Consider the following 20,819-nt stretch of genomic DNA (forward strand, 5'->3'; position numbering starts at 1 on the left):
TTTTTTCCCCAAGTTTATACAGTACTGTGGCCCACAATGTAAAAAAAATCCTATATTTTAACTTTTTTTTTTTGGCAGCTGGGGTAAAAAAAAAAAAAAAAGGTAAAATAACAGCCATTAAATTACAGAAATTTACCATAAAATAACAGATTTTAAATTACAGAAATTTACCATAAAATTACACCCATTAAATTACAGAAATTTACCATAAAATAACAGATCTTAAATTACAGAAATTTACCATAAAATTACACCCATTAAATTACAGAAATTTACCATAAAATAACAGATCTTAAATTACAGAAATTTACCATAAAATTACACCCATTAAATTACAGAAATTTACCATAAAATAACAGATCTTAAATTACAGAAATTTACCATAAAATTACACCCATTAAATTACAGAAATTTACCATAAAATAACAGCCATAAATTACAGAAATATAATATAACACGTTAAATTACAGGAATTACCATAAAATAACAGACGTTAAGTTGCAGAAATTCACCACAAAATAACAGCCGTAAATTACAGAAATTTACCATAAAATAACAGACGTTAAATTGCAGAAATTTACCATAAAATAATAGATGTTAAATTACAGAAATTTACCATAAAATAACAGACGTTAAATTGCAGAAATTTACCATAAAATAACAGCCGTAATTTACAGAAATTTACCTTAAAATGTAATTTTAGCACATTTCTTTAATTTAACGTCCATTATTTTATGGTAAATTTCTGTAATTTACCGACTGTTATTTTACCTTTTTTATTTGTCTTCTGGCACCCCCAAAAATAAAATAACAGATTTTTATTTATTTTTTTTTTTACAGTGTACCTACAGCCTCTGAGGTGCAGGTTAATAAAAAGGTGCTTGCACACATCTTTATGATCTTTACACCCACCAATCCTGAAATGAAAACTTTGGATAACCAGCCGTGATTAAAAAAACAAAACTCAAAACCTCACGTTAGAGAGCGTTACACACCTCAGTAAACACCAGTGCTGTAATGCATGCAACACCTCTCGGCTTCAGGGAAATGTGTGAAGGGATGCAAACGTTGATGCTAACATACATACAAACACACACACAACCATAAGCCTCTGTGAGTCGGGGATCTCACGTCTTTGACACACGATACCAGCAAGCTGAATTTGATCTCCACTTCACTGTGTCATTTTTCTCCTGGATTCCCAGAGTGCTGAATCTTACCGGTAATCCTTTCCGCCACGCTCATGACAGACTAACACTAAGCCTGTTACGTTTCTGAGGAATTAGGCGAAGAAAGCATTCTCTGGGACAGAAACTGCCATTCAGGTCAACGTTTTGTACGATTTTACAGGCATTCAGACATGAGCCCTCGTGGCAGTAGTAGCTCTGTCCCTTTAAACACAGGACACGTCTGGTTCCTAAGTGACAAGCAGAGGGATTAATATTTAATGTTGTGTGTAGGCATACTTTATTCTATTTTTTCACCTTGTCAAGTGGGGTGTGCTGTAAATGCCAGAACCAGCAAAAATCTAATTCTGTGCAATGGCTTAAATCATCCCCCTTTTGTGGAAGCTTCTCTTCCAACTGTGGTATTATGCTATAATCCACATTATCGTATAAAGGGATTATTTTCACAGAGCCACTACTTCCTAATCATCCAAATATTGTTTAATCTTCCCTTTCTTTATAGATTACCGTAATTTATGCCTTATTTTGAAATCCTATTGCCCTTATGAGCACTTGATTGGGTTGTGTTTCCTGGAGTTCTCTCAAAGGACAGAGCTCCATTTACCTGACACGCACTTGGTTGGATGAGTGTTGCTGTTTGCCAGTATTAATTTGATCAGGCCAATGTGTCCTCTTGGAGTTAGAAATTGTCCACTTAATCAAGCGCTGAACTGTTCAGCCGTGAAGCCGACATGCAGATGAATGTCATTGGAATAATTTGTGGGAAAAGAGCAAAATTACAGGTGTGGTGCTGTTTACGTGACATTCACGCTGGAGATACAAGTGGCCAATGTGTCTAAACGGATAATCTCATTGATTTCACAAATCCCACAGATTAATTATTTCTTAAATGTCACCTTTATGGACGGATAATCGTATCATATTTTATACAAGGCTATGTAAAGTACAGATATGAAACATGGATAAAAATCTAAAACTACTGATAACATGTCTTCAAAATTTCATATCAATTTAATCTTTTTTTTTCTTTCATAAAGTGGCAGTACACTAAAAATGTGGATTGCATCATTGTTTTAAATTAAATAAACCGTTAACTTAATTCAATATGCAACCATTAAATTAATGTAAAATGTTAAGTTGACATTTGTCTAACTAAAAAAATTAAGTTGAAACCTGTAACTTGCAGCTGAAACCTACACATGTTGTCATTACTTTTTGATCACATACCATGCATTCTGAAAGTATTCATAGCACTTCACTTTTTCCACATTTTTTTGTATTAAATTAATGTATTTCCTCAAAATTCTACACACTGTACCCCATAATGACAATGTGAAAAAAAAACGTTTTTTAAATTGTTGCAAATTTATTAAAAACAAAAAACCTGAAAAATCACATTTACATAAGTATTCACAGCCTTTGCTCAATACTTTGTTGATGCACCTTTGGCAGCAATTACTGCTTCAAATCTTTTTGAATATGATGCCACAAGCATGGCTTCCTTTTTGCAGTACCTCTAAAGCTCTATCAGGTTGGATGGGAAGTGACTGTGTGCAGCCATTTCCAGATCTCTCCAGGATTTAGGTCTGGACTCTGGCTGGGCCACTTAAGGACATTCACAGAATTGTTGTGAAGCTACTTCATTGATATTTTGGTGGTGTGCTTTGGGTGATTGTCCTGCTGGAAGATGAACCGTTGCCCCAGTCTGAGGTCAAGAGTACTCTGAAGCAGGTTTTCATTCAGGATGTCTCTGTACATTGCTGCCTTCATCTTTCCCTCTATCCTGACTAGTCTTCCAGTTCCTGCTGCTGAAAAACATCCCCACAGTATGATGCTGCCACCACCATGCTTCACTGTAGGGATGGTATTAGCCTGGTGATGAGCGGTGCCTGGTTTTCACTCCAAAGAGTTCAGTTTTAGTCTCATCAGACCAGAGAATTTTGTTTCTTATGGTCTGAGAGTCCTTCAGATGCCTTTTGGCAAATTCCAGATGGGAAGTGGCTTCCTTCTGGTCATTCTACCATACAGGCCTGATTGGTAGATTGCTGCACAGATGGTTGTCCTTCTGTAAGGTTCTCCTCTCTCCACAGAAGAACGCTGGAGTTCAGACAGGGTGACCATCAGGTTATTGATCACCTCCTTGACTAAGGCCCTTTTCCCCCCAATCACTCAGCTTAGATGGCCGGCCAGCTCTAGGAAGAGTCCTGGTGCTTCCAAACATCTTCCACATACAGATGATGGAGGACACTCCTCATTGGAACTTTCAGAGCAGAAAAAAATGTTTCTGTAACCTTCCTCAGCCTTGTGCCTCAACAATCCTGTCTCAGAGGTCTATTCTTTTGTCTTCATGCTTGGTTTGTGCTTTGACATGCACCATCAACCCTGGGACCTTATATAAACAGGTGTATGGCAGGTCAAATCATGTCTAATCAACTGAATTTACGACAGGTGAACCCCAATTAAGCTGCTGAAACATCTCAAGAATGATCAATGGAAACAGAAATTACTTGAGCTTAATTTAGAGCTTCACGGCAAAGGCTGTGAATACTTTGTTATTTTAATAAATTTGCAACAATTAAAAACAATATCACATTGTCATTATGGGGTGTTGTGTGTAGAATTTTGAGGAAATACATTAATTTCATCCATTTTGGAATAAGGCTGTGACATGAAAAAGTGAAGCGCTATGAAAACTTTCCGGATGCACTGTTTGTTTGTATATAATTGAATTATCAAGTATTATAGGTCTAAAAGCATGGGTTTCTTTGATTGACCTTTTTGTTATTTACCTCAAATAAATTAAATAATACAACCCTCCCCCTATTTTCTTTTTGTTCATAAGTGAGGTATTGCTATCTATCTAATAATGTGCTTCGGAAACCATTTATTAGAGTAATCTTAGTTGTAATTCTTAGTTTTTAACAAATCAAACTGCAACTATTTTTGGTGAGCAAAGACGACAGTTAACATTATCTAGTATGCTCCACAATGTTTTTTTTTTTTTTTTTTACAATACAACAGAAACCTGATTTCAAGGGATAGTTCACCCCATAATGAAAATAGTCACTTATTACTCACCCTTCAATTGTTTCAAAACATTAGTTTTTTTTCTGTTGAACAAAAAAAGAAGATATTTCAAAGAATGCTGTAACCATTGACTTCCATAGAATTTATTTTTCCAACTATAGATGTCTGTGGTTACAGGTTTTCACTCTGTAAAAATTATATGATCAATTATTCATTACAGCATGTGATTTTACTTAATTGTAACTGATTAAACTGAATTCGTCAAGTTCTAACTTAAATTTAAAAGTTGTGCAAACTGTTTTAAGTCAGTTTAACATAAATTCAATGGACTCATAAGGTTAATTTAATTCAACTAAAAAAAATAAGGCGATTAGGATTTTTTTTTTACAGTGCAGCATTCTTCAAAATATCTTCTTTTGTGCTCAACAAAGCAAAAAGACACAAACTGGGTTGGAACAATGCAAGAATGGGTAAATAAAAACAGAATTGTATATTTGGGTGAATCCCTTTAAGCAGACATTGTGCACTTTATCTTGCAGTGTGAAAGCTGAAAAACAAGCACCCAAAATTTTGTGTTTTTGCTTTGTGTGTTTTCACACCATTTACTTTTTTCTTCCTGACTAATAAACAAAAGAGATTCACAATAATGAATTTCTCTCAGCAAGGATCTTTGCTTTTCTGTACATACTGTACAGTACATGAACGTCTTCGCCTGAAATGCACAGAAATGACTTCTTGGTGGTTTCATGTGCTGTTTGAATGACTGGTGAGTTTGTGTTGTGGACTGGGCTGTTTTAATAGTGTGTGTGATCACATGCCCTTTTTGTGTTTTTCTGTGCAGTTTCAGTGTGTCTACTGATATGATCAGATAAATAAAGGGTGAACGTCTTATGCGTGTTAAAACTGGGAGCACAACTGTATTTAAATTTGTAACAAAGAAAATCTCGTTTCAGAGCACTATATGAAATGTTTCCCACAGCGCCCTGCTCACAGATTCCCTCCCGAGCCTCTGACAGCCTGACCTGATTTACCATCAACTATACTGGGAACTTTGTGGTGATGCACTGTGACTTCAAAAGTGCTTTTATTTCACTTTTTTTTATTTTTTATTTACAGACACTTTGTGTTGTTGTAAAGTATTTTGAGATAAACAATTTGATGAGAGGATGATCTTCTAAGTGAATGTGTAATTTATTGTTGGGGTTGGCTTTATTAATAAAACTTTTACTTGAATCATGTTTTATTGAAGCATTCATTTATTGAGTCTCTGTGGTGGCCAAGATGATACTTTAATGATCTGTCTAGTGTTTAGAAAGGTCAGCCATTAGATTTTGGCACTTGACTTTTTTTTTTTTTTTTAATAATAATTCAGTGAATAATGTTCACAATTATTATTATTCATTCTTTGTTTTTAAGGAACATATTTGGCAAAAATGTTTACATATGACAACGTTACACCACAGAAAAAAAAGAGGATAAAAGGCAATATTATATGTTGGGTGTCAATGTGATACAGGTAGTCATCTTGTAACCTTGAGGATGTGTAAATAGTGACTATATTTTTATTTTTGGCAGAATTATCCCTTTAAGACAAGGGTTCCCAAACTTTTCAGCCACAGACCCCTCAAAATAACAATTCCAGTGACTCGCGACCCCCAATATTCTCTGAGGTGGTTATAAATATATAAACCTTGTACACAAAAATGCACACATGCCAAAAGATGTCTATTCATCATTTAATTTTGAAGAATGCCACTCGAACACCCTCCTTCCAGTTTGGTTTTGGCCTGTTTTTATTTTTAATGTATGTGAGTGCTGTAAAGGTGTCAAAGTATAACCTGATGCTATAAAATCAATGTGCTGCATCTGATGCTATTGCTGTGCCTTTAATATAACATACTCACCACAGGGGTCGCAAAAATATCTAAATGCTGATGGCTTTCATTTCCAAGTTGTTTAATTAAATGTTTATTATTAACATGTTAACAATGTTATTATTACCTGGACAGATTTTTATTGTAACTCGGTGAACATCCAACGCTGAGAAATGGATTGTATTTAGATAAATATGTTAATATGGGGTGTTCTGCGTTTTCCTCTCAGTAGCCAAGAAAAAAAATAAAAAACAAACAATGTATGTAAAAATAATACATTGGTGGAGACTGGTGAGGAAACGTTATTTTTGTATTGATAATGTTTAAGTTAGCCATATCACTTTTTGTTCATTGCATTATACGCAGTTTAAATATTAATTGTGTTGCTTTTGATTAGAATGCTACATAATGCTCTGCTATTAAGCAGCTTTTCAGTGTTTAGCTAGATGTTCACTTGTGGAAGTACTGTGAACTACACGGACAGAACAGAGAAAACGACTATCAAAACAGGTTTGTTTTGCAACTGATTAATGGATTGAAGATGTTTACATCTAAAGAACTGAATAAATGTCATTTTGGCCAGATTTAAAATTAATTTACATTGATATTATGAACATTTCAAAGTAAGTGATAACTTTGGGAATTGATATTTCAATCTGGTTTGGTCCACTACAAATTATTTTAAAGTTACTGCAAAACATTTTAGTTACATGATTAGTCCACAAATATTTAGATCACATCTGAATAAAAAGAGAAAATGTAACTAAATGGGGTAGATGGGGTTTGGGTGGTTCGAAACCCCTCACTGACAAAGGTCCAGAATTTGTCCCATAAATGAGATTATTTGTCCTATTTTGACTGCTATCCCACACCAAATTGTTAAAATAACCCACGGAAAAAGGCTTTAAGTCCCTTGATTTGGCTGTCGGTCCTATTCTGAAGTCACACCGGGCCAAAATCGACTGAGAAAAGTTGCTGCTCAGTTAGTTATTTATCTAATAAATGTAAATAGGCTTTATACTGTACAGTTTAAGAGGTTAACAAAATGACATATAATGTTATAAAATTGCATTTTCAAAATAAGTATTGTTTTAATACTTCTTTTTTCTAAATCTTTAGGAAATGTTTTGGTTCATCAAAAAACGTAATGATGACGATCTGACAAGCTAATCAAAACATAGATTAAAATGTCACAAAAATGCAGTATTTAAACCTCATAATTAAACAGAAAAAGAGACAAATAACTGCAAAATAGTCCACTTTTTGAGAAAAAAAAGAATCTCTTTCAGCAAGCTGGCTACAGGCCTGAAAATTAGCATCTTTCTCAGCCTAATTTATTTAGGTTCATTTATTTCACTTTGAAGGGAATGAAAAGAAACTAATTGCCATAAACACGAAATGGGAAAAATGCTCAGTTTATAAAATGAAGAAGTAAAAAAGACGAAGAAAATTTTAGACAACACTTATATATGCAACAGAAAAAAAGCACTTTTGTAATTTAAATCCAGAAAATATCAATTAAAAATCTTGATAAAAGTCACCTTTTCATTTTTTTCAACATCAAAAGGTCCCATAATGCAATTTCGAAGCATAAAAAACATGAATAACAAAATACGGAAAACTGCTAATTTGACTTTTTTACAGCTATATAGAGTTGTTTGAAAACATTTGCCCTGCCATTTAAAGAGACCTAGTTGAGGTCTAAATCCCTTGATATACTAAAAACAAATTAGAAAATCTTGGGGGTAAATTGGTGCGTATCAACTGAAATTATTTTTATCTGTATTATTTTTTCTCTTACACATAAAAATATGACAGGCTACATATGAATTATAATTAGGATACAACGTTTGTTGTTGTCATAGGCCTGCATGAGAGCACATGCTAGCATAGGCTAATTATTCACAAGTGGAAAAGAAAAGCTAACTTTATTTAAGGGTCCAGTAGGAATGAAAATAATATTTACATTATACTAAAGGTTTTTATTTATTTACTGTGTATAGTAGTGTAACCTGAGCAAGCCAGCCTATGATGTGACAAACGAACTACAAATCCCACAAATCTCATTAACACCCTGTAATTACCCAGCGTTCACCGCGATTGTGCAAAATGGCGGCCATTGCAAGCACAAACACAACAGGCTTTGACTGCCCGACATGGTGAGATAAGAAACCAATTACTTCATTTTTTTTGCAATATAAGTGAAAGTCCTGCGTGCATGTGTGTGGAGCTACCGAGTAGATCATTGATGCATAAATACAAACAATGCAACTTACCCCTGTAAATAAGAGTCGCAGACAGAAAGTCAATACACTAGAATATCGAATGAGCATAATTGCCTTAATGAATGGACTTTTATTCAATTTTTCATGTGGTTAATTTATGCCATGTATATGGATCTGCTATCTCGTGTTGCTTTGCCGATTCTTGAATTTAGTGTTGACTAACTTAATTTAATAAAATTTAATCTCAGGGCAGGAAAACCTCCACCTGGACTTCACCTGGATGTGGTTAAAGGAGACAAATTAATAGAGGTAACAGTTAAGACTGTTAAATAAACCGTATGAATATAGTTGTTTCCCCTTTATCTTAATGTATAAAAATGTTTTTAAAAATTCCAATAATCCAGCAGTGTGCTAAATCAAAGCTATTTCTCAATTGTGAAGTTAATGGTTTTAATTTTGCACATTCATTCAGACTCTCCTTATATTTTTTACCATGGTACTTTGAATATTCGCTTATCACATGCAAGTAGACTATGACTTCAAAACAACATTTGATTGACTGTGAGCAATGTTGATTGAGGTATAGTTGCTTATATATTCACACTTTCGAACCTTAATATAATTTGTGAAAAGTATTCTTTGCAAATTCTAAATAGTGAAAACAAGTTAGCTGCCGATGACTATCAAAGTACAACATTGTTCACCGTCAATTAAATCGTGCTAATGTTGTTTTAAAGTCATAATTTCAAGCTGAATTTTTAAAGTACCATGGCAAACAATATAGGAAGCACGTTGTCACTAAATGAATGTGCGAATATAATCCAACTTTACCTCAATACAATGTTGTATTGCTAATATTATTTCCCTATTTAGAATTTGCGAATAATACTTTTCTGAAATTATATTATCAAGGAGAAAGTCCTAATACATGAATATAAACCCCGATGAACTTTACCCCGATGATTTCTCAGGTCTGAAAATTTCTAGATGGGACATTCTACTGTTACATTATCTGTCCCAGAAATAAAAACATAAATACAGTGAATAAAGAGTATTTTATCCCACAAATTTCTAAAATGGACTTATGTTTGATTTCTGTGAGTTGTTCTGTAAAGAAATATGTCATTCATTTGGTTCTCAGATTTATTTTCTTTATTAAAAACACTTTACAAATATACAAACCCTGTCATTTTCCTTGTCCTCAGCCCAATTGAACCTACAGCTTTAATAGTTCTGTAATGCTAAACTGTTATTTACAAACAAATACTTGAGAAAAAGCTAATTTAACGTGTTATCATTCCCATCAATTGATTTAAAAACATGAAATTATAAATAAATTCTGCAAGTAAATAATACAATTTTATAATACACATAAATTTACAATTGTCCCCATGTTTTTGTCAGTCCTGTCACATTTGCATTAAATTTAGCATAAAATGCACACAATACATTTTTAAGGAGGACTCTGTAGTGACATCATTTGACGGAGAAAAAGCTGACGGTGATCAAGAATGCGTTCTAGCACTAAATTGTATGATTTTATGCTTGTTTTTATATGATATTTTTGAGGATGACAAGCTTAAGTCAGGCCCTGTCACATTTTTTATTAGTGAAAATGTACGTTTCTGGTAGAATGTCCCAGATATAAGCAAAAAGGGACTAATAATTTATTCATTTAATTAATAAACTCATATATGACAAACCATATTTTTTTTGGATGAACTGACTTTGGAATTAGATGTAATAATGAGAGTAATTTTGTGACAGATATTCTAGGTTTCTTAATCTCTTATTCATTATGCATTTTTTCTTTTCACTTGCAGAAGTTGATTATAGATGAGAAGAAGTTCTATCTCTTTGGGAGGAACCCGGACCACTGTGACTTCACAATAGACCACCAGTCATGTTCGCGTGTCCATGCAGCGCTGGTTTACCACAGACACCTCAAGAGGGTGTTTCTTATCGACCTCAACAGCAGTGAGTGCAGAAGACGCCACATTAAATTAATTTAGCTTTCAACTTAAATGGTTTGCTTTCTTTATTTCTCTTTATTCAGCGCATGGCACGTTTCTGGGCAGAATTCGCCTTGAGCCCCACAAACCTCAGCAAGTTCCGATCGACTCGACCATGTCGTTTGGTGCATCAACACGAGTTTACACACTGAGAGAGAAACCGCAGACGCAGAGCAGCTCCACCACAGGAGACAGTAAAGGAGTGGAGGATGAGGAGCTCAAGGGCTTGCTGGGACTGCCAGAGGAAGAAACGGAGTTAGAGGTGTCTAAAAAAAGAATTCAACATTATAGACAGTGATAAATTGTGTCACTCAATTATTCTGTGTCAATTCAGATTTTTTTTCTAAATGCGTTGAAAATCTCTCATAATATAATAGAATATAAAATATAAAAATATAAAATATGGAATATAAAATAACTTAAGAAAAGTTTAAACATATGCATCATTCCAGAATTGCGGGTACATTAATGGCCCGTTTCCACTGAGTGGTATGGTACGGTTTGGTTTGGTACGCTTTTATGGCCGTTTCCATTGTCAAAAGGCGTACCGAACCAAACCGTACCATACCACTTTTTCAGCACCCTTTCGAAAGATTAGCAAACACGAGAAAGGGTACCAAAAGGCGGAGCTAGACACGCAGCTGAATGCTATTGGTTTAATTATTGACGTGCTTTTGAAACCAGATCCTGTCAGAAGCTGACAAACGCATATATAAACATATATATATTATTTACTTCTATGTCCAATTTACTTATAAAAAGAGATTTTAGGCATGATGCATGAGTCTTGAATCTGCTTTTATCTAATTTTGAGTGTCGTGTTTCTGTTTTTATTTGTTTTGTTAACTTAAAATAGACATTTGACCTGTTAAAAAAATTGAAGTAGTTAGCTTGGTTTAAGAGATTCATTATAGGTTATAAACCCTTTTCACAAGACTGTCATGACCCATTTAAAGGACATCATAATCTTAAATTCTTGAAGGTTTTGAATATTTTGATCTTTTAAAAAAAAGCATATGAACATTTATATGCATTTATGAATGTATTATAACATCTTTGCGTAAAATTACTAAAAACGAATTACCGCTTGTGCGAGGCATTTGTAATGCTGCGTCCATGGGGCTAAAAGTGAATTTGTCGCTATTCTCTCCTCTGGCTGCCGTCATCAGTCTCTCCTTTTTTAAAAGTGATTTCATGGTAACACCATCGTGAAGTCTTTCTTTTAATATTTTAGCAAATAGGGTTGTAAAAAATTATTTGTTGTACTCTCATATTTACAGCCCTCTAAGTTTACCCGGCTATAACGTCTTCTGCTGCTGAGATACCCGGAAATGTGAAAAGGGTCTATTCTGTATGTTTAATTGCGAAAGCTGAATAATCGATCAAAGCCTACTTACAAACCAGTGAATGATGAGTAGTCAGGTTAATGATTGTAATTAACATTAGTCTAATCAATTATCAAAAAAATGGTTTGTTGTAGCTCTAGTTTGTGTCTGTATGCATGGCTCTGTCACATGATTGCTGTTTTTCAGTGTAATCAGGGAAACTGTAGTCGGAATGTTACTTGTTCTAGTCACGTTTCCCCATTCACTGAACATTTTAGGGTTTCAGTAACTGTTAAAAGGTGTTTTCCATGTTTCCATAATTAAATTTTTAAAAGTCAGTGAATGTTTCATATTCCAGATATGCTGTATATGCTGAATCTATATAAAACATCTATCCTAATCACAAATGACTGGAGAAGTGAGAACGAATGCATGGAAACCTACTGTAAATAAAAAAAAAAATATTTTTATTTATACTCATTATAAATTCAAAGAAATGTATTTTAGCACATCAAATTTGTATACAGCTGTTCCTAGTACTTTGTACACTCTGAATGCAAAAGAAAGTCAAACAGTCTGTCAATAAAAAATATCAATTCATTTCACACTAAAATGTGCTTTATTTAATCCAAAATGTAATTTTAAGTGTTTTCTATTCTCTTCAGAACCTGACAGAGTTTAACACCGCTCATAACAAGCGCATTTCTACACTTACCATTGAAGAGGGAAACCTAGAGATCCAGAGACCCAAGAGGAAGAGGAAAAGCTCACGGGTGTCCTTCAGCGAAGATGAGGAGATCATAAACCCAGGTACATCAACGCAAACACACAGGGTTTAAATGTAATATGTAAAGTGCTGTTTGAAGGACACATCTCTTTTGATCAGAAATAACAGTAAAGGCATTTGCTATTTATTTGTTTAAAGACTTTTCAGAAGATTTCTGTTTCAAATAAGTGCTATTCATCAAAGAATGTGGAAAATATTTAGTTTGTGTTTTTGTGGTGTTTCCATGAAAGCATTGATGATAATTATTAGGAAATCAGCATTTTAGAATGATTTCTAAAGCAGCGTGTGACTCTGTAGATGGTAGAAATGATTGCGGAAAATTTGGCTTCAACATAGGGCTGGGCGGTTTCGCCTAAAATCAAAATGTCGATTAATTGAACATTTTAACTTGATTACATTTAATGAACAAGTATTTTATTTATTTATTTATTTTATGTTTTTGCCCTTATAGTTCACTGACAAGTTTTGTACAGTAAATATGCTCGCATATTACAAGTGAGAGATTTTTGAATGAGGGGTGGATCACTTGATTTTGAAATAATTGAAGTAAACACACATCATCTATTATTTTTTATTATTTATTGAACATGAACTCCGAACAACTGAAATTAAAATGCACATTGCCTAAAACGTGGCTCTCTGCACCGCTCACCCTTGTCATCAACACCAAACCGACCACCTCTACGCTATGCATCTTTGAGTTGTGTAGTTACATATTTTTGAGAGGTGCACGGGTATGCGAAGGCTGTGCTGGACCGTACACGTGTGCTTGGCAGAAGTATAATATTAGAATAATATAATAAGTATAAATCATAATATAATAAGTAGAAATTAGCCTTAACAGAGCGGGGTCACAAGACTCCACACAAGGTAGGGAAAGTAATTGAAAAAATTTACCTTGAAAATTTTGATCCATTATAGATTATGGATGTTGATTTTGATTAATCGCCCAGCCCAACTCAACATTAATAGGGGCAAAAATGCAGTTTGAATATTAGTTTAGAAAGAAAACAGTTGTTAATTTGTGGTAATATGCACAAAATATGGTTTAAGAGACATTTAATAAAGTAAAAACAAAGTAAATCAAAAGAAAAAACATATTGGTGAGCACAAAAAAGAAAGATCGAAGAGACCAAACGATTGCAAACTCACACTGCAGTTTTCAGTATTTTGTGATTCATGTTTATTTAATGTTTATTATGCATTTGAATTTTAATTATGGCAACTTGATCTTCCAGCTTTTAACCTTTAAAGGTTAGAAAAAGGGACTTTTATTAACATTTTTAATAGTATAAAGGGTCACATTTTATTTTGATGGTCCGTTTGTTGGATTAATTTACATTGCATCTACATGCCAACTAATTCTCATTAGATTATAAGTAGACTGTTTGGTTAGGGTTAGTGTAAGATGACAAGTACTTGCAAAGTTTCTTATAGTGAGTTAAATGTCTGTTGAAGGAGCAATATCAACAGATATTAAGAAGACTATCTACTAATACTCAAATGGATCATCAGAATAAAGTTTTACCGTATAGAGTGATCTATTGTCTGGCTTGGTGTTGTATATTACACTATTCATTCATTCATTTTCTTTTCGACTTAGTCCCTTATCCAGCATATGTTTTACACAGCGGATGCCCTTCCAGCCCCAACCCAATACTGGGAAACACCCATACACTCTTGCATTTACACACACACATATACTATGGCCAATTTAGCTTATTCAATTGGCCTGTAGCTTATCTCTTTGGACTGTGGGGGACACCAGAGCACTCAGAGAAAACCCACGCGAACACGGGGAGAACATGCAAACTCCACACAGAAATGCCAACTGACCCAGCCCTGGCTCGAAAAAGCGACGTTCTTGCTGTGAGGCGATTGTGCTACCCATTGCGCCACTGTGACACCCATTTTTTGTTATTTTACAGACTTATTTTTCTCCATATATTATTTCTTATACATTATATTATTTCCAACTACTAATATGTCAATAAAAGTCTCTTTGTTAAACTGTAGAGTTTTCGACATTAAAAGTCGCTAGAGGAGAGATTAACATCCCATAATGCAATTCACTACTGAAAATGTACAGAAAGCACTTGTGAATCACAAAACACAGAAACTGTTAATGAACAGATATTTTTTATACAGGGCAGAACATTCTAATAGTTGGAAATGTTATTACAGTACTTACTGTGAGGTATTCTAAGCACTAATATTCCCTTTTAAACACTCCTCGTGTGTGAATGGCTCGGTCTTCTCTCAGTCCTTGTTCGTGTTGTGACTTGTGTTAATAGCTCATTGTTAATCTTTCTTTCACAGAGGACGTGGACCCTTCTGTAGGACGCTTCAGAAACATGGTGCAGACGGCCGTGGTTCCTATTAAGGTAGGATAATAGGCCTGCTCTCGTCTGCTGGTCTGCGTTGTTGTTTTAGCACGTCATCATTGATTTTAATGGATTTGAGAACAGCCGTACTCGCAATACAATTTAAGTTGTTTGTTACAAGGCTCGCAAACAGGAAATTGTGTATAATGCAGGAGTAATGGCTTCTAAAAGGCTTCCTTTAGTCTGTCTCCTAAATGTAAAGATGCTCTGACCTTGAATGTCTACAGCAATCTGTCTTTAGGCCTTTGTGTTACTTTGAAATGGGTTTGCTTTTCAGACATACTTTAAAACTATACAACATTCTTATATACACAGTGCCTATAGAAAATAATCATATCCAGTGAAAATCAATACCTTTACTCACATTACACCCTGATTTCAACAGTCCCTTGTGATAAAGATAGAGGAGAAGGCTACAAAAACATTTCAAGGGCTGGAAAAGTTATTTGGTAAAATTATTTTATTTCAGGTTGTTTGACAAAGTTATATATATATATATATATATATATATATATATATATATATATATATATATATATATACGGATCACAATTCTCATTGTTCAGATCACACTATGGTTTTTGAGTCACAGATCGGACCATTTTTTGGATCAGCAAAAAAGGGAGACAAATGTCATTTGCTTTCGATTTATACAAAAATATTACTGCAAAAAACATTTTTTAACATTGGTTTTAACAAACATAATTAGAATCTGTAATTTTAATAAAAATAAAAATCATGAAAGAACCAGCTCAAAAAAAGGAAAATATTGAATACGCAATATGATCTTTGCTACTGTTGCTGAAAATGCTAAATATAGAAATCTAACAGCTTGTGCAGCATATCATATTTATTTTCAATTGATCTTTTTTTTTTTTTTTTTAAACCTATTCAGCGATATAAGTTTGATGTTTGTTTGTCACCACCTATTGGATGCACAATGTGATTGTTTTCACCAGCATCACACATTTAAACAGTGATTTTAATCTTTACCATAAACATCAGTGTTTATATCTGAACTATGAATGGTTCTCCCAGTACTTCTGTGTTATTTAATTGTTTGTAAAGAACTGAAAAAGTGTGAAAACTGAATCTTTCTCGATCAAATGCAGATTTGAATTCAGCGCTTAGGATTAATAAACATATGCAAATCCTTATCATTTGTCATTCATGTTGCTCGGGTTTGAGTTGAGATCACAATCGTTTAATGTTTAATTGTGCAGCTTTACACTGAATGCATCAATGCAGGCTAAGCAAAGAGTGACAGAAAACACCTTTTATTAAAACCCTAAGAAAGCATTTTTTTCCCACCACAACTTTTCCTGTTATCATTATATTTTACAGGGGAGCCAAAATACAAGTTAAAAAAAGTTATTTATGCGCGGGTCACGTGCATTCCGAACCATGGGTTGTGATCCGTTACACTCCTAATAAATAAATAAATGAATAAATATCTATATATATATATATATATATATATATATATATATATATATATATATATATATATATATATATATATATATATATATAATAACTGCATTCTTAAAATAATTATATAATTATATATTGTGTGGTTTAAGTATATAATATAATTTAATGACTATTATGTTATCTTTAAAAATCTAGGTCAAAGTTATTGCAAAATCCACATAGACAGACATAAAGGGTGACCAAGAGCAATGATTTATTAAGATTATAAAAAGAACATTCTGTCCAACAGTAGCACGATATGTCACATAATTATATATTTTAAAAGAACATAAATCTAATACTTTATCTTTTTGATTAATGTTTTTTTTAAATGGTTTAAAGGCTGAAATGTTAAAATATTATATTTGAAATGTAAAGTTATGTTATTTTTAAAATTGTTTTATGGTCATTTAAAGCCCAAAGTATACTTCAGTGTTCTTCAGTACTCCAGGTTTACTCCATTCGATTGAGGCTGTGAACACCGGCGCTCAACTTTGTACTACCTCAAAATGGTTACAGACTTCTATTAATAAAAAAAAAAAAAGAAAAAAACTCGCCATTTCAACCTTAAAGGCTTCAGAATCTTTGAGTTTCTTTTTCTGTTGAACACAAAAGAAGATACTTTGAAGACTGTTGGGTACTGGTAGCCATTATCACTTTAATGAATTTCTTTCTTGTTGAACACAAAATTAGATATTCTGAAGCATGTTGGAGAACTGATCTTCCCCCCTCAACACTTTTCAGTATATTTTCCTTTCTTTTCAAAAGAAGAAAGAAGCTCAAACAGTTTTGAAACATATGGAGGATGAACAAATGACAGTTTTGCTTTTCTTTTTAGATGTACTATCCCTTTAAAGGTCCCGTGAAGTGCTTTTGAAATGTGCATTTTTGAGAGGGTGGGGCAGAGTGTAGATCCTTCACAGAAAAATAAGCCAGAGGCGTTTTGTTTTATCACCACTCTGCCAGTCAGTGGTTGAGCTTCACATGTGCATCAAATGTGAAGCATATTGAAGGGTGTGGGGCATGTCAGATACTAGAGAGGATTTGATGGGTCAAGATTTGACTGAACTGAAGAACGAGGTGACGTGAATAAAACCATTGATCCACTGCCAAAGTGACAAACTTCAAGCTTTACATGTTAATAATAATTTCATGTTTTCTAAACAGAAGTTTTGTCATTGTTTTGGTGTGCACTAATGTGTAGATGTCCTAAAAATGAAAAAAAAAAAATACTGATACTAACATCTAACATTCTTCATGGGACATTTAAATATGATTTTAAAAATATTTATTTACATTCTGTGAATTTCTACACTACAGAAAAAGAAACTGGAAGGTCACAGTACGTTGGGACTTGACGAAAACGTAGCACGTCGGTTACAGAACTTTCCCCTCAGTGGAGGGCTTTATGGCGACCTGCCACCCACCAGCCATGAAGCAGGAGGGCAAGGTGGTGGAGGTCAGGGTGGTGGTTCTGCCATCACGGGTGGTATGCCTCTACCCTTCCCCAACCCCGCGCCAGAGGTAGATGTCTCACCCACCACTGTGCAGCCTCCAGCCATGCTAAACCCCACTCCTGCTCCCGGACCCTATTCAGCAGAGCCCCTCAATGAGCCTCGCAAGAAGAAATACGCCAAAGAGGCCTGGCCTGGCAAAAAGCCCACTCCTTCACTGCTGATTTAACATGGAACTCGGAAGGATGGACAGAGACTATGTTTGGCACATGAAGATCACATCGTTCAGGTGGTTGGTTCCAGATGTCGTAATTCCAGCATTTCTGAGACATACTACAAATATGTAACGCTGCTTTTTATTGCTTGAGGATTTGCCATTGGTGATACTCAGAGGAATTTGACACTAAAAACTGGCTGTAACTGCTGGGGAGAGTTAATAAATAGAAATATCTGGTTTCACACCAAAATCAAATAGGAAAATACTAATTATATGTTGCGTTATAAAATGAAGCTGATGGTTTTAATTTAATTTTAATTATTTATTATTTTTTGCATTTTGATTTTTTTTTAAATGCATCCGTCTCCACAAATATATTACATTTTGTCAGACAATTTTGTCCAAATCGACTTACAATTGAGGAGGCATTCAACGATTTAACAAGAGGCAATACACACAAGAAGTGCTAATTATACAAATACATAATAATATAACTAAAGTCATCCTGTCTGGATCTATTTAACTGCTTATACACAAAAAATGCTGGGTTCCACACAATCCCTTCATCTCATATAAAGGCAAATCAATTAAGTTAACTTTAATATTTTAATGTTGATTGAACATAAAACAATTAAGTTATGCCTAAAAAAACTAAAGAACTGTGTTGTTTTAGCTCAAAGTAGTTTGAACAAGCATCAAACACATTTTTTTTGTGTACACTGAAAAAAGTGTTGCATGCAAAATTGTTGCAAACTATTTATTTGTGTTGAATTTAAACAAACAAATTCATTTTAATAATGTTCAACTTAATTTGTTTGTTTAAATTCAGCCTAAATAAATTGTTTACAACCACTTAACGTAAAAAAAAATTAATAAATCCAAGGAATCATCTTTGAATATTTTTTTTCAGTGTAGTTGGTCAAATTGGAAAGTAAAAGCGCTACAAAAAACAATGTGTAAAAGCTCTGCATTAGAGAATTTGGAGAGAAAATGTTTAATTTAGGAAACGCTAATGCAAAAAAAATCCTTATAGGTTTTATTTTTTATTTTTCTTAATGCTAAAGATCATAACCCGATTTTTAACATAGGCTTATTGAAATATAAAAATAAGGTCATTTAAAAGAACTACTGTTAAGTTTGTAATAAGATTTTTAATGCTTTTGTAATAAGTTTCTTAAACTCACTAAGACTAATCAAAAATACAGTATAGATACTGTGTGTGTGGTTTATTCCTGTGAATTAAAGCTGAATTTTCAGCCTTGTTACTTCAAACTTCTGTCACATGATCCTTGAAAATTCATTCAATTATATGCTGTTTTGCTGCTCAAAAAATATTTCTTAATAATGTAAAAAGTTGCTGCTTCATAGTTTATTGCAAATCATAAATTAACTTTCAAATGCATGGGGTAAGTGCAATTTATGTATGGATGTATTTATGTATTTATATATTTATTTATTTATTTTAGTACAGAAAATATGCATTTAATAACATGGATGCACGTTAAATTGAAGAAGCCACCGAAGAACAAAAGGAAAAAAAAAACTTTTTAAACAGCAACAAAGTGTTGATAACTTATCTTTCATCACTGATGATAATTCTTATCAATATTAATAATTTCTGAAGGATCTCTTATGCTGAGTTTTGACTTATAAAAATGTAGCTTTTACAGGAATAAATTACATTAGAATTTATTTAATAGCAGGCTGTCAAAATTGTAATATTATTATTATTATTATAGATTTATTTATGTCATATCGTCACCTTAGAATTATAAGGTTCTATCTGACATTTTTGTCAACTTAGTTATTGACATATTCTTATTAAATGACAACTTATTCACATTATGGGATGTTTTTTAAAAGCTGTTTATTTAATTTAATAAATATTTAATTTGATTTTATATATATATATATATATATATATATATATATATATATATATATATATATATATATATATATATATATATATATATATATATATATATATATATAAATACCTTTTATTTAAAAAACAAATGTTAAACATACACTGTTTGCTATATGGAATGCAAAAACTTTGAAGCTCAATATCTCAAAATCATTCAGAACGCAGATAAAACCGTATAATACCAAGGTGATGATATTTTTAATCACATGAACGTGGCCTTGGTGAGCATTAGCATCTTCATTCAAAAACATGTAATCAAAAATTGCATTTATTCCGTTTTGACAGGTAGTGTATTATTTCTAGCACTCGTTTTATGTATTGATTATTTCAGGCGTTCTGTAATGAACAACAGCCAATGCAAAGACTATTCAGTAGGTACGAATAGGTGATTTGCGTATGTGTTCTTACACTAAAGAATCTTGCACTACATTCAAGCTGTTTCAATAACAGTGTGCAGAAACCACTGCGTTTTAAAAGTAACATTTGTTCAATAAGTAGACTTTCTGAAAGCCTAAGAGCTTTGCACACCATAGGAGAAACTGCATTTTCAGCTGTACTTTCATGTTGGGCTTTTTTTTCTTTTTTTTTTTTTTTTTAAAGACATTTTGAAATTATGTATTTGAAGTACTAACCAAAGTATTTGAAGTACTAACCCAATGTTACGATGCTAAACATCATGGCGTAGGAAATCTGTTTGAGCAACATGTTTAACTCTGTCATAAACAGACTGTATTACATATAGGACTTTTTTTAAATGAAGTGTTTCAAAATACTGTGGCTGTGAATACAATGTTTATAGAGAGAAGTTAAATCTGAACATCAAACACTGATGAAAAGAGCAGAATGATTTGTGTCATCTGAACGCAGGGGGTTGAGTTGTAATGTGAAATGTTTTGTTAACGTTTTTATACATATATATTTTTT

At 33.2% G+C, this 20,819-nt stretch overlaps 1 protein-coding gene across 1 annotated transcript; it reads left to right on the plus strand.

Annotated features, from left to right (window-relative positions):
- Positions 1 to 8,194: 8,194 nt before the first annotated feature.
- On the plus strand, positions 8,195 to 18,660 carry ppp1r8a (protein phosphatase 1, regulatory subunit 8a). The gene is made up of 7 exons (XM_056479885.1): positions 8,195 to 8,247; positions 8,562 to 8,622; positions 10,137 to 10,290; positions 10,370 to 10,587; positions 12,316 to 12,460; positions 14,757 to 14,821; positions 17,615 to 18,660. Exons 1-7 carry the CDS (start codon positions 8,198 to 8,200, stop codon positions 17,975 to 17,977), a joined length of 1,056 nt encoding a protein of 351 aa, XP_056335860.1. The 5' UTR covers positions 8,195 to 8,197; the 3' UTR covers positions 17,978 to 18,660.
- The last annotated feature ends 2,159 nt before the right edge of the window (positions 18,661 to 20,819 follow it).

The sequence above is a fragment of the Danio aesculapii genome, chromosome 19, assembly GCF_903798145.1.
Source record: "Danio aesculapii chromosome 19, fDanAes4.1, whole genome shotgun sequence".
Taxonomy (NCBI): domain Eukaryota; kingdom Metazoa; phylum Chordata; class Actinopteri; order Cypriniformes; family Danionidae; genus Danio; species Danio aesculapii.

Excerpts from the sequence above, each read along its gene's own strand:
- ppp1r8a (XM_056479885.1), top strand. The coding sequence starts at position 8,198 with ATGGCGGCCATTGCAAGCACAAACACAACAGGCTTTGACTGCCCGACA. Across the intron at positions 10,291-10,369 it reads TCTTATCGACCTCAACAGCA|CGCATGGCACGTTTCTGGGC; the intron begins GTGAGTGCAGAA and ends CTCTTTATTCAG. Across the intron at positions 12,461-14,756 it reads TGAGGAGATCATAAACCCAG|AGGACGTGGACCCTTCTGTA; the intron begins GTACATCAACGC and ends TTTCTTTCACAG.